Source organism: Falco cherrug, chromosome 3 (assembly GCF_023634085.1).
Source record: "Falco cherrug isolate bFalChe1 chromosome 3, bFalChe1.pri, whole genome shotgun sequence".
Taxonomy (NCBI): domain Eukaryota; kingdom Metazoa; phylum Chordata; class Aves; order Falconiformes; family Falconidae; genus Falco; species Falco cherrug.
In genome coordinates, this window is record NC_073699.1 from 112,994,744 (window position 1) to 113,006,648 (window position 11,905).

Below are 11,905 nucleotides of genomic sequence, written 5' to 3' on the forward strand. Positions count from 1 at the left end.
ATGTAAGACAAATAAGACTTAAGTCTCCTTAAGCTAATTGCATGCACATTTTTATAGTAGACTGCACCAGCAGCTAAGACAGAAAAACTTGAAACCATTCTTTAGGCTCATTTATGACACATATAAGGGAGGCGTTATGCCCTCACAGCCCAATGAAACAAAATCATTACAAGTCAGGAGCAGAGATCATGGCACTGGAAGAATAGCAGACCACACAGATGAGGATGAAGTCCATCTTTATTAAGAAGATTGAAAGTTCAGCTGAAACCTCCTTGCAAATGCTGAACAGTACATGGCACAGAAAACTACAAAGAAAATTCCGCTCTGATGAAAACACTGGAACTACTCTGAAGTCTGCCATTAGTAGGAGATGATCACTGAACTTTTTACCTGATGATATGGAAAGACAGGACTATGCGATTCATAAAAGGACACTTAAGACAGAAAAAAAATAATACGATCTTTCATGCACTTATACTATAAACACAGCAAAGGCCCTCTTTCTTCCAGAAGGATGCTTTAATACATGTGCAAAAATACAACTGGAGTGATATGAAATAATCAAACACGGCATAATTATCAGAATGACATTCAGACACTTTATTAGATAAGAAGGCCAGGAGGTGCTTTAGGACACATTAACAGATGGGCTACAGATCTGTTAATCTACCAGCATAGACTCATCACATCGCAACAAGCTCACCAAGACAGACCTGAAAGGAGTCTAGAAAGTTTATATGCAGGGAACGTAGCATTGGGACATGGAGGAGAGGCGTAGGGAAAGAAACCCAGCGTCCTTATCAAATAACAGACCAATAAAGGAACCTCTCTTACCACTCAATGTCTATGTGGAGATTATTTTGGTCTACTTACATTGGTTAAGTCACCTGTTAGGTTAGTTCATACCTAAAATGTTTTCTAGTACTAACATGCTTTTGGGGAAGTACACAGAGATAAAGCACTTATTAATGTCAAAGCTCTTTATAACAATAATGTTGGCTCAGCATCCCTGTGAGGTAGGCAAAAATCAGCTGTTTTCTGAGACACAGAGAAGGTAACTTACTTCCTCAAAGCCATGGTAAAGAATGTGTTATTTATTATTAACATCCTTAAGAGCCTGGAATGATATTGTTTTTCACAGACAGGGAATTGAGGCAACTACCATCTGCTAGCAAGGAGTTACCAAATTTTCATCTCGTTCTTACTACTAAAATGCTTTGAATCCCCCTCACCTTGAAAAGTGTTCCACAAACATATACCTGTACTGGTAAGCTCTTCCTTCATGTCTGTAACAAAAAGCACGGGTCTTTCCCAGCAGTAAGCAGACACCAACACAGGGGGCTTTTCCCTGCTAGTAAAGGGTAGCCTAGATACAACTACAATCAGATACACTACTGATGATCACAGCCTGGATCTTTCCACCACTACAATTACAGTTAGCAAACATATGATACAAGTATTAGTTACTTGAAGGAATTTCACTTGAGTACTCTAGTTTACGTAGAAGGAATATAAAAAACGGTAACTATCCATTCTTTTAAACCGATAGCTATACAAAAACAAGCTATCATAAAATGAAGCACTTGGCTGCTACAAAAGGTAGCAACAAAGCTATGCTGGGATTAACCTAATAAACTCACATATCCCCAATTGCAAGGTTAATAGATTCACCAGCTAAGTCCATATCCCCAGAACAGCTTTTGCTTTGCCGAAAAGTGAAGTGGGTCTTGTAGCAAGACTCTTCTTTATTCTGTAAGGTCCACAAAGAAGTAACAGTAGATACTGTGTTGTGTGTGTATTGAAAACAGTTTCCAAAACCTTTTGGATAGCTCCCTCCATCCAGCTGAGCTGAACTTTTGCATCTTCTCATGTTTCTAACTTAAACAAGTATTTAATGTAGAAAGCAGCACACAGTTGCTGAGGTCCATCTCTTCTTTTGTGCCTAGTCAGAGAGATCATTTGCCCAATTTTAATAAGATGAAACTGTGGCTCATAAGATATATCTGGAAAGAATCCTTCCCGTTGACTACAGTGCAGCTGTAAAGGAGGAAGCCAAGAGGCAGGTAACACTGGATAACACAAAGCCATAAAAAGTCACTTAAATAGCTATACCATGTAATCTTGCACCATCAACTCAGCTCTACTACTGTCAGTACAACCCACTAATATAATACTCAGCACTTTCAGATGAACACCACAAGGGTATAACTTACCTATAACAGATGCAGAGTAACACCATGCTACTTTATTGCTAGTTTATTGCTCACATTTAAAAGCCCTTCATATAGTGGTTAGCACACTCCCACTTGATTCAAAAGCAAAGTTGTGCTTCAGGCACTAGCAGCTCTAGCTCAACACCTCTGTCAATTCCTCTGAAGCTTCCCACAGCTCCTGTGAACAAACTTTTCACCAAAAAAGTTTCCTGCACACAGGAAACTTATTTTTCAACCCAGAAAAGAATTCAGTTGCCACTGTGCAACATAGTATGGATCAAATTAATCTTTGCACTGGTTGCGTTTGGCATATTTTTCACACTGCTACACAATTGCTGAAACAATCAGTTCTCCAAATGTCTACGCGAGTATCAAGCGGCAAGATCTGCAGAAGAAAACAAAACCCCAGGGTAAGAGGGGGGTGTGTGTGGGAAGAGGTGGAGAACTTTACAATATGTAAATCTGATTCAGTCACACAAACTCTGGACTCCATTAGCAAAAATCTTGTTAACAAAAATGCTTTCTTCCTGTTTCCAGTCTTAATTTTTTTATGCAGAGCCAATGCAATAATCCCCATTTCTTTTTTTCTAATTCTGTACCTTTCTGCTTTGCTCAACTGGGCTTCTTTTTGGGCTTCCTATGGTAAGACATTCAACTCCAATACTCTGAGTGGCTAAATAACCAAAGAATGACAATTGAAAAAAGACTGATTTTTTTTAAACTAAGAATTTGTTCTTCCACTCATGTATCCATTAATCCATGCCAGAGAAATCTGGCACCCTATCTATTGCCTCCCCCTTAATTCCAAGACTGTCATTCAGAGAATAAATCCTAAGCAAATGCAAAAATGGAAACCACTTGTTTTCCTATGCACTGAGGGCTTTTCAGTTGCATAATTTGCATTTACAGCTTCAGCTTTCGTAGCAGAATATAAATGTACTGGTTTTGGCTTAAAGTTTGTACAGTGGGCTATTCATGCTGCATTTTAGCACCAACATCCCACAGAGATACATAACTTTGAAATTTCTAGACTATAAAGACCAAGCAGAAGCAACCGTTAATGAATTAGTATCTGATGCATTTCAGGGGGCTTGGAAATGAAAGCTCAAAATTTGTTTAGGCAAAAAAAACACAACAAAGATTAAACCATACAACAGATGAACTATGCTCACAAGGGAGTGAAGTAATAGCACCTACGTTGCTGTGATGCGAAACATTTGGCAGTGTTTTCTGTTTACCACACAGGAGCCACTGGACTCCCTGACCATGGCAAGAAAAGGAGTTGTAAGAGCAATCAATCACCGCACTTGTGAAGGGAACAGAGTTTGTGTTTGAGGCTCAATCTCACTTTCATTGAGTTGACAGCGAAAGAATTCAGTGGCAGAAGGATTAGGTTTTTCAAACACTTCCTTGTCCTCACATCTCCTTGCTTCCTTGAAGCAAAGCTGCACAATTCACTCCTTCTGAAGAACTGACAAATCACTTTTGAGTGGTCTGTCGTACAAGTTAACCAAGACCAGAAATTATCAAACTCATAGATAACCAACTGCTCAAGACAGTCTCTCCATTCTTCCCACTGTCCATAATGGGTCACATACACACATCACCCACAGTTAATCAGCATTAATACCGAATTGTGGGGCCTGACTCTACAGCTCTTGTTACAGTTTGGGCAGAGCACCGGCTGGTGCTAGTGTAATACCACAAACATAGAAAAGCCCCAAGAGGAGATTGAGTTTGGCTGTCCGCTGAGGAATTTTGTTGAAGCTCTGACTCCGAAACTGCCTTTCCAGTGAAAATGCCATTGGGATGGTGAGTAGTGGCAACGCCATGCTGATGGTATAACGTGTGGCCAGCACACAGAAAATCAAATAGGGCAAGAAGAGCAGCACGGTGTAGAGAATATAGGAGAACGCAGGGCCAATGAGGATGGCCAAGGTGACAATACCCGCCTGCTGGTCAGACTCCATGTCTCGCGTGTTGTTGCTGTGCAGGATGGCCTCAGTACTGAGAGCTAGTGGGATAGCGTAGAGCAGTGGCGAGACAGACAGATAACCAACCTGCACAGCATGGGCAAACATGACAGCCAGGGGCCCAAAGGTGATCAGGATCACCACGTCTCCAAGTGCAACATATTTAAATCCAATTCCTGTGGCAAGACACAAGAATAAAATGAAGTATCGTGAAAAACTCAAATGACAGAAGAGAATGGATAATATAACAGAGCAGCCCTTCCCATAGAAATATTGTAAAACGACCAACACACACGTAGCTATGGCCAAAAAGCATTTTATCTCTTTTTTCCCAATGATAATAAAGGAAACACATCTTCTGAATTTCTCCAGCTGAACAATGAAACAGAAACTAAGGGCTAGGTTCTAATACCCATCTTCACATCCAGGAGTACCTATTTCTGCTGAAACCTATAGAAAAAGATACTCCTTAGTGTGATCAGGCATGCTAGAACCTGATCCTGAAGAAATATATGCAATGCTCAGAACAAAATGCAAAACCGACAAGATTCTTTCAAATAAACTAACATAACTATTTGAAAGTTTGACAGTCTGGAAGTGACTGTTTTTCTTTTCTTAATAATTATGTCTGAATCTACCCAACACAGGAAAATACTAAAAAGATACTCCTCTTATTAAGAATGCAAACTGTTCTACATTCACAATGAAGCCCCATCTAGAGAATAACAACAAAACATTGCAAAACAAACTAATAGATTCCACTGCTATACTGCTGAGGGATACAAGAGTCACATCACAAGAAGTTTCAGCAAGAGTTCTGATGAGCATCTAAAGCCATATACATAAATAACAATGTCCCAATGCCACTTTCCAACTGACGAACTCGGTGTGCGCCTCTTCCCACATCTTACCACCATAATCAATGGCAAAGAATAGAAGTTTCTGTACCAGTACCCCAGGAAAAACCGCCAAATATCTTTACAGCGGTTAACTAGAGAGATCACTTGCGTCTTCTAGAAACCTTTGCTAAGTCAGCTAATCCTGTCGCATTTACATTCAGATTCACGGCAAACAGGATGCAGTGCTTACCTCCAGTATAAAGGAAGGAGCTGGAAAGTCCTCCAAAGTAAATCAGGGCCAGGTGTTCCAGCTTGAGGGTCGAGACAGCGTACAGCCCAGCTGCACAGATACAGCCCACAGTATAAAGGAGGACGCCAAACCGGACAACATCCTGAGGCTCCAAAATCTGGTCCACCAAAGTCCTGTCATCACTCTTCTTGTGATCGATGCCTTTGGAGAAGTCGTAGTAGGTGTTCACCAAGTTGCCGGCTCCGTGCACAGCCAGGACGGTCACAGCGCTTCCCACCAGCAGCCCTGGGTCTAGCGCTCCCTCGGCTCGGTATGCCAGCGCGCTGCCGAGGGCCACGGGAGTGAGTGAGGCACTGAAACTCCACGGCCTGAGCGCCAGCACGTAGGCCGCGCACTTCTGCCTCCAGCTGCCGGGGGCGCCCCTCTCAGCGCCCGCCAGCGCGGAGCCGCCGTCGTTCCTCTCGCTCCCCCGGGGGCTCTCAGCGCTAATGCTGATCTTCTGCACCAGGTCCCCCGGCCCCATGCTCTCCTCGCCGCCCCGTCTCACAGCAGCAGCAGCACCTGGAAGGGCGAGGGCCGCGCGTTAGGCCGCCGCCGCCATGGCCGCGCCTGAGGGGAGGCGCGCGCCGCCCTCTCCCGCCCACCGCGCGCGCCCGTCTGCCTCACCCGCCAGCGCGCCAACCCCCGGCCCGCCGCGCGCGCCCGCCCCGCCCCGCCCCACCGCGCGCGCCCGCCCGCCTCACCTGCCAGCGTACCAAACGCCGGCCCGCCGCGCGCCTGCGCCCCGCCCGCCGCCGCCGCCCCACCTCGGCGCCCCCGCTGCCCCGCGGCCGCCCCAGCGCGTTCCGCTCACCGGAGCGGAACGCCAGCGCCTCCCGCCGTAAACATCAAACGGCCCACGTCGTCACGTACGGCTGCGAAGGGTTACTCTGAAGGGCGCACGCACACGTACGCAGCCATTGCGGCGCCGGAACGCCCCTACAACTGGACACGGCCTCGCCTTCCGCCCGGCCTGTCACGGACAGCCGGACGCATTTCAGCGCCGCACATCGGGCGAGGCGCAGTATCCCACAGCACCGCGCTGCGCACAGAGCGCATGCGCACATGGCGCACGGGCCTTGCGGGAGGGCGGAAGTCAGCCGGCGACTGGAAGGTGGACCTAGCGCTCACTTTGCGCCAATCGAGCACGTCCAGCATTTCCATTGGTCAGCTGTATCGCCACTCGCTCCCGGCTGGCTGGGCGATTGGCCGAGAGGGGACAGCTTCTCCTTGCGGTGCCTTGGGAGAAGGGGCGGAGCTGCGCGCGCTCCTTCCCTTTTGCTCTTTTTCTACTGCTCAGAGGCGGCGCCCATCAAAGCCCTTCTGGGAGGCTATTGGCCAGCGGCGGCTCGCCGGTCCGGCAGGCGCGGTGGGAGGGGAGGGCGCGGGGCCCGGAGCGGGGGAGCCGGCGGCGGTCGGGGCGGAGGCGGTGAGTGCGGGTCCGGAGCCTCCCCTCAGCATCGCCTTCCCCTTCCCTCCCGCCGCAGCCCCGCTGCCGCGGCCCTCCCTGCGCGCTCCTGCCTCAGCGCCCGCCGGGCTGGCCCCTGTCAGCGGCACCGCCTCGGCCCTGTGCCGCCGCCGCCCCCCGCCCGCAGCGGCCTCCCCAGCGCCCCCAGCCCCCGCAGCGGTGCCGCCTCAGACCCCGCGCGCGCCCCAGCGGCGGTGCCCGCCCCGCCTCCCCCCTCCCGCGCCCCGGCCCGCGGAGCGGCGGGCACCCCCCGGGCTCGGGCCTGCCGGCTCCCGCCCGCCGGCGGGCACGTCCCCCGGCTGCCGGCGCGGTTGTGAGGGGAGCCCCGTGCAGGGTGCCGACGGCCGCGTGCTGCCCCTGGCTCCCGGCCGCCGGGGGCCCGGGACCGCCGCACGCTGTGGCCGCGGCGGAGCGCGGGGGGTGTCGGGGGAGGAAGGCGCTGAAGCTCTGGTGGCTTGTGTCGCCGTGGGCCCTGCTGTCAAGCGCTCGGCTTGGGTTTATGTAACCTGGAAATCGGGGTAGGGGGCCAAGCCTCTAAAATATTTTCCACATAAAGACAGACTCCCGAGAATGTTTGGTTACGTGTTACGATAATAAACATCCTGTTGCAATGATGGGTGTTGCTATAAGTAGACTTCCCGTCTCTAAATATCTGCTGGAGAATGTAGCGCTTGCCAGGCCCTGAGCGCCGAGCCTTCCTTGTGTTAGCGACGTGCTAGAATTTCTGTGGAGAAACTTGGATGAAAGTGTTCAAGGAGGAGTCAGATATGATTATGATATAATCACAGGAATGATTGCGCTTACTTATTATAGGATAATTGCAGACCCTAATCTGACCCTGCTATTTTTCAGCTATTGCATGACCCTTGATTTGGATTACCATGGGATTGGGCACCTGACCTACTGGAGTGTATTTTGGTATTTAAGGAACTAGAGAGCAAATAGGCTGGGGGCGGTGATGCAGTTTTATCACAGGGTTGTAAGGCCTAAGGAATATAGTTGTTACTTGTAATTTTTTATGCTCTACTGGTACAGCATCCTTGCATGTGATAGGATGTGTGTTTTGGAAACAGCAGGGGCAGCATTAAGGAAGAAACTCAGAGATTTTAGTAGCTAAAAGCAGTAAAAAAAAAATTAAAAAATGTCTCTCTGAAGAAGTTACAGGACTTGATGCCCCCGAGCCCCAACATTCCACCATCATGTCAGGCACCGTGTCCATTCTCCAACAATTTGCTAATGGCTTGAAGAGTCGCAGTGAAGAGACAAGGGCAAAAGCTGCCAAGGACCTGCAGCATTATGTCACCATGGAGCTCCGTGAAGTGAGTGCTGTAAACGAGATAATTTATCCTTGTTTATCACATGAGTGTAGGGCACAGGCTTGGTACATTGAGGATGGAAATTTTTGGACTATGGAAGCTGGTCTTAGGAGGGGGGGCATAATAGTGATGTTACCTTTGCCCTAGCATGTATGAGAGGTGAGTGCGCTGGTGACACAGATGGGTGGTGAAGTGCCGGAATAAATAAACTTGACACATCTAGGGCACAAATAAGAGATACTGTTTTGGGCTTGTAATGTATGGTTGACTTAATGCTTCTTAGGTCACTTAAAGAGAAATTGTCTTTATGGAGGCTCTGGGGGCAGAAAGGAGGGAAAGAATGCTGAAAGCTGATCTGAACTTTTTGCTTTTACAGATGAGTCAGGAAGAATCTACCAGGTTTTATGATCAGCTGAACCATCACATATTTGAGCTAGTCTCTAGCTCTGATGCAAATGAAAGGAAGGGTGGCATTCTGGCTATAGGTGAGTGAAGGTGCTTCATACCTCTGGTGAGTTTTCTCTTCACGCATCTATCTTTAGGGACAGATTTTCAGAAGGCATGAGCTTTTATAATTGGGGCCTTATGTCTGACTTCTCAGTATGCTGGGTGTGTGCTAGTTGCTGGGTTCTGAAAAATCTGTCTGTAACTGTCAACATGAGAGCTGCTGAGTGCTGAGAGTGACTGAAAACCTGATGCTTAATGGGCCCTAAGCTCTTCTGGGAGTCAAGCATCAAACGTGAGTGCTAAGCATGTGAAAAATCTGTTCTTGAGCTCAGTTGAGAACAGTTTGTGCTGTCCATCTGTATGTATCAGGGTGGGCTGACTTTCTCAACTCTCTTCTGTCTGAGGGAGATTGATTATTGTTATTTAAATTTACCTGGTTCAATAACTGCAGCTTCCATCCCTGGGAGGGGCTCACATAGCTTCTGTGTTGATTCTGATCAGCTGCTCCATCAGTTGCTCTGGTTGTGCTTTTGCTGTAACATGGCAGAGCTGCCTGCATCTTGACTCTTAGGGAAATCAGCTCACATAAATACTTTGCCTTCCAAGCGAGTAGGTTGTATTGTAGCAGTTACTTCTTTAAAAAACAGATAGGAGGTGCTTATGTTTTAGGCTCACAGACAAAATCATCCAATCCCAACCTGTTTAAAAACAGCGGAAGTCCCTTGAGCTAGAGAAATCTTTGTTGACAACATCTGATTTTAAGCTGACAGTATCACTTTAAAATTGTTTCTGTGAATTTAGTGCTGTTGAAAGGTGCCGGCTTGACAACCCTGGACAGTGATGGCCTCTTTATCTACAGAGCAGGTACAACCCAGGCACTGGCAGTGAAAGCTTCTGCAACACCACCACCTGCCAATGTGCTTCCACCCTGGCCAGGAGAGACCATCTCTAGGGCTGAGGGGGAGAGCAATTTTCTTGGTCCATTCAGTCTTTGATTTCTCTACTGAAGTGGACCAGCCATAGTAGTTGCATGTGGATGGATGCCTTTCTATTGGGAATGAGTCCGTGATCCCAGGGTGGATTTTTTTTTTCCTCTCTCTTTTTAAATTAAAAATGGGGAAAATCTGTGAAGCTGCTGGATGTGTTTTCCTGCCCACTTAACAAGTTCAGGCTTGAAAGAATGCTGGCCTTTTCCTATTGTTTGATTTATTTTTCTTTTCTGTGGATTTGCAGTTTAGGAGGCATTAACGGGAATCTAAGGAATGGATGGGGAATACTAACTCTCATCCAGGGTTTACCTACTGTGCCTCACTGACTCTTAGGGAAAATCTGCAGCATTGCTCTCTTTCTCTACAGCAAGTCTTATCGGTGTTGAAGGAGGTAATGCCACCCGTATTGGCAGGTTTGCCAACTACCTGAGGAATCTCTTGCCATCCAATGACCCTGTTGTAATGGAGATGGCCTCCAAGGCTATTGGACGGCTTGCAATGGCTGGTGACACCTTCACAGCTGAGTATGTGGAGTTTGAGGTGAAACGAGCTCTGGAATGGTTGGGAGCTGACAGGAATGAAGGTCGAAGACATGCAGCTGTAAGTGATTATTTTTTTTTTGTCTTAACCAGTTTTGGAACAGGATTAGTTAAAAGGGGTAGGACATGTGCATAGAAAGCTGTGGAAAAGCTCTGGAATGGCTGCCAGTCCATGTCTGAGAATTGGTGATGATCGTGTGGCAGATGCAGTGCTGCTTCATTGCTTCTACCTTAGCCCAGTGACTAAAGAAGGCTGAGACACCATTGTGCTAGGAACTGTAAAAGTATGGCGCTAGAAACAGCTCAGGCTCTCAAACTGTCTTGACAGTCTAAATAAGTGATACTATGGTCCAGAAGTTATGAGGTTTGTCTATGGGTGCTCATCCTCACAGATTTTCACTGTTTCTCTCCCCACTTCCAGGTTCTTGTCCTGCGCGAGCTGGCAATCAGTGTGCCCACCTTCTTCTTCCAACAAGTGCAGCCGTTCTTTGACAATATATTTGTGGCTGTGTGGGATCCCAAACAGGCCATCCGAGAGGGAGCTGTTTCTGCCTTAAGAGCTTGCCTTATCCTCACCACTCAACGGGAGCCAAAAGAGATGCAGAAGCCCCAGTGGTACAGAGTAAGAAATAACTTTGTTTTGAAGCAGCCTCTCATAATGCAACACAAATGATCTAGTGCCAGTTTTTAGAAGAGCTGTCTAAGCTAAGAACCTATGTCACCTTTGTCAGTATGTCTGATCGTCAGCACAAACCTGCCTCCCTTTTAAAGGGTTGAAAATATAATAGCCTACATGAGTAGTTCCTTTAGCCTGCTGTAAAAGTAAGCAACACACTTAACTCGACCAAGAATCCATTGCTTTATCTGCAGCTCATCTTCAGCTGTTAAGCCTGACCTACTTTTATGGCCATGCAATCATCTATCTATTGTCATCTCTTACTAGCAGATGGTTTTATTATTGTAGGTAAAACATGAGTGAAAAAGGTAAAGATTCTTTTGTCTGAACCTCAGGTTTGCTGCCATTGTCACGTGAATTCAAGCTTCATAATATCAAATAAGGTTTGGAAAGTGCAGTCAACTGTTATGAACTTAGATTCCTCATAGTCAGATATGTGTTGCAGATATTGACTAAGTTTATGCCATGGCATGGTCGGCTGGCTGTTTGACTAGTGCTGTTGAAAATGCTTTGCAGAAGAGTCCAGAACTTCTGTGTGAATCTGAATTTTGTGTTGTTATACTCTGTTATTACTCAGTTGTGGTTTGTGGCTACTCTTAGAAAATTACAGGACATCAGTAGCTCTTGACTGGCAGTACTACTTTATTTCCACAGGCTTTGTTTCTGCATAATCAATGAGATTTTTTTTTCTTTTCCCTGAAGCATACATATGAGGAGGCTGAGAAGGGCTTTGATGAGACTCTGGCCAAAGAGAAAGGAATGAACCGTGATGACCGAATCCATGGTGCCTTACTGATCCTCAATGAGTTAGTGAGAATCAGCAGTATGGAGGGAGAGGTGAGCAAATGAACAAGATGGGGGTTATGGCTTTTGGTTGCCAAATTGTTGACAATGTGTAGCAACTTGGCAATCTGTGGAAATACCCTGTTGTGTTTGAAATGGGGTTGTTGGGCTGAAAAAACATCTGAACATGGAGTCAGAGCATTGATTGTTAGAAATTGAAGTGTCAGAGAACAGCAACAACTTTGGGGTGAGTAGGTATTAAGCTGTGGTGGAAAGTGCTATTAAGTGGGTTAATTACAATGAAAAAGAATAATATATGGAATGAGGACTCTGTTGCATATTAGATACCCAAATATTTTTGCTGACTTGTGCT

General features: G+C 46.8%; 2 protein-coding genes across 9 annotated transcripts in view; one reads left to right on the forward strand and one right to left on the reverse strand.

Annotated features, from left to right (window-relative positions):
• Positions 1-219: 219 nt before the first annotated feature.
• On the reverse strand, positions 220-6,372 carry UBIAD1 (UbiA prenyltransferase domain containing 1). 3 transcript variants are annotated; one of them, XM_055704395.1, is made up of 3 exons: positions 6,188-6,372; positions 5,276-5,836; positions 220-4,362 (listed from the first exon to the last, which is right to left on the reverse strand). In XM_055704395.1, exons 2-3 carry the CDS (start codon positions 5,796-5,798, stop codon positions 3,875-3,877), a joined length of 1,011 nt encoding a protein of 336 aa, XP_055560370.1. In that variant the 5' UTR covers positions 5,799-5,836; positions 6,188-6,372; the 3' UTR covers positions 220-3,874. The 3 variants fall into 3 exon arrangements, with proteins under 3 accessions (XP_055560370.1, XP_055560369.1, XP_055560371.1); XM_055704394.1 differs by having other exon boundaries at positions 6,129-6,372; XM_055704396.1 differs by lacking the exon at positions 6,188-6,372 and adding an exon at positions 6,019-6,112.
• Positions 6,373-6,670: 298 nt separating this feature from the next.
• The window catches only part of MTOR (mechanistic target of rapamycin kinase), a 66,874-nt gene continuing 61,639 nt past the window's right edge, over positions 6,671-11,905 (forward strand). For 3 of the 6 annotated variants that reach the window (XM_055704121.1, XM_055704124.1, XM_055704125.1), the window contains exons 1-6: positions 7,282-7,300; positions 7,938-8,101; positions 8,475-8,583; positions 9,902-10,134; positions 10,495-10,695; positions 11,452-11,586. In XM_055704121.1, coding sequence (XP_055560096.1) covers positions 7,982-8,101; positions 8,475-8,583; positions 9,902-10,134; positions 10,495-10,695; positions 11,452-11,586 — 798 coding nt within the window. In that variant the 5' untranslated portion in view covers positions 7,282-7,300; positions 7,938-7,981. Of the gene's footprint in view, positions 6,744-7,281; positions 7,301-7,937; positions 8,102-8,474; positions 8,584-9,901; positions 10,135-10,494; positions 10,696-11,451; positions 11,587-11,905 lie in introns of those variants that run through there. The other 3 variants (XM_055704122.1, XM_055704123.1, XM_055704127.1) reach the window with 3 other exon arrangements.

Coding starts and splice junctions, on each gene's coding strand:
- UBIAD1 (XM_055704395.1), bottom strand. CDS start 5,798: ATGGGGCCGGGGGACCTGGTGCAGAAGATCAGCATTAGCGCTGAGAGC. Junction 4,363..5,275: donor CTCCTTCCTTTATACTGGAG/GTAAGCACTGCA, acceptor GTCTTGCCACAG/GAATTGGATTTAAATATGTT.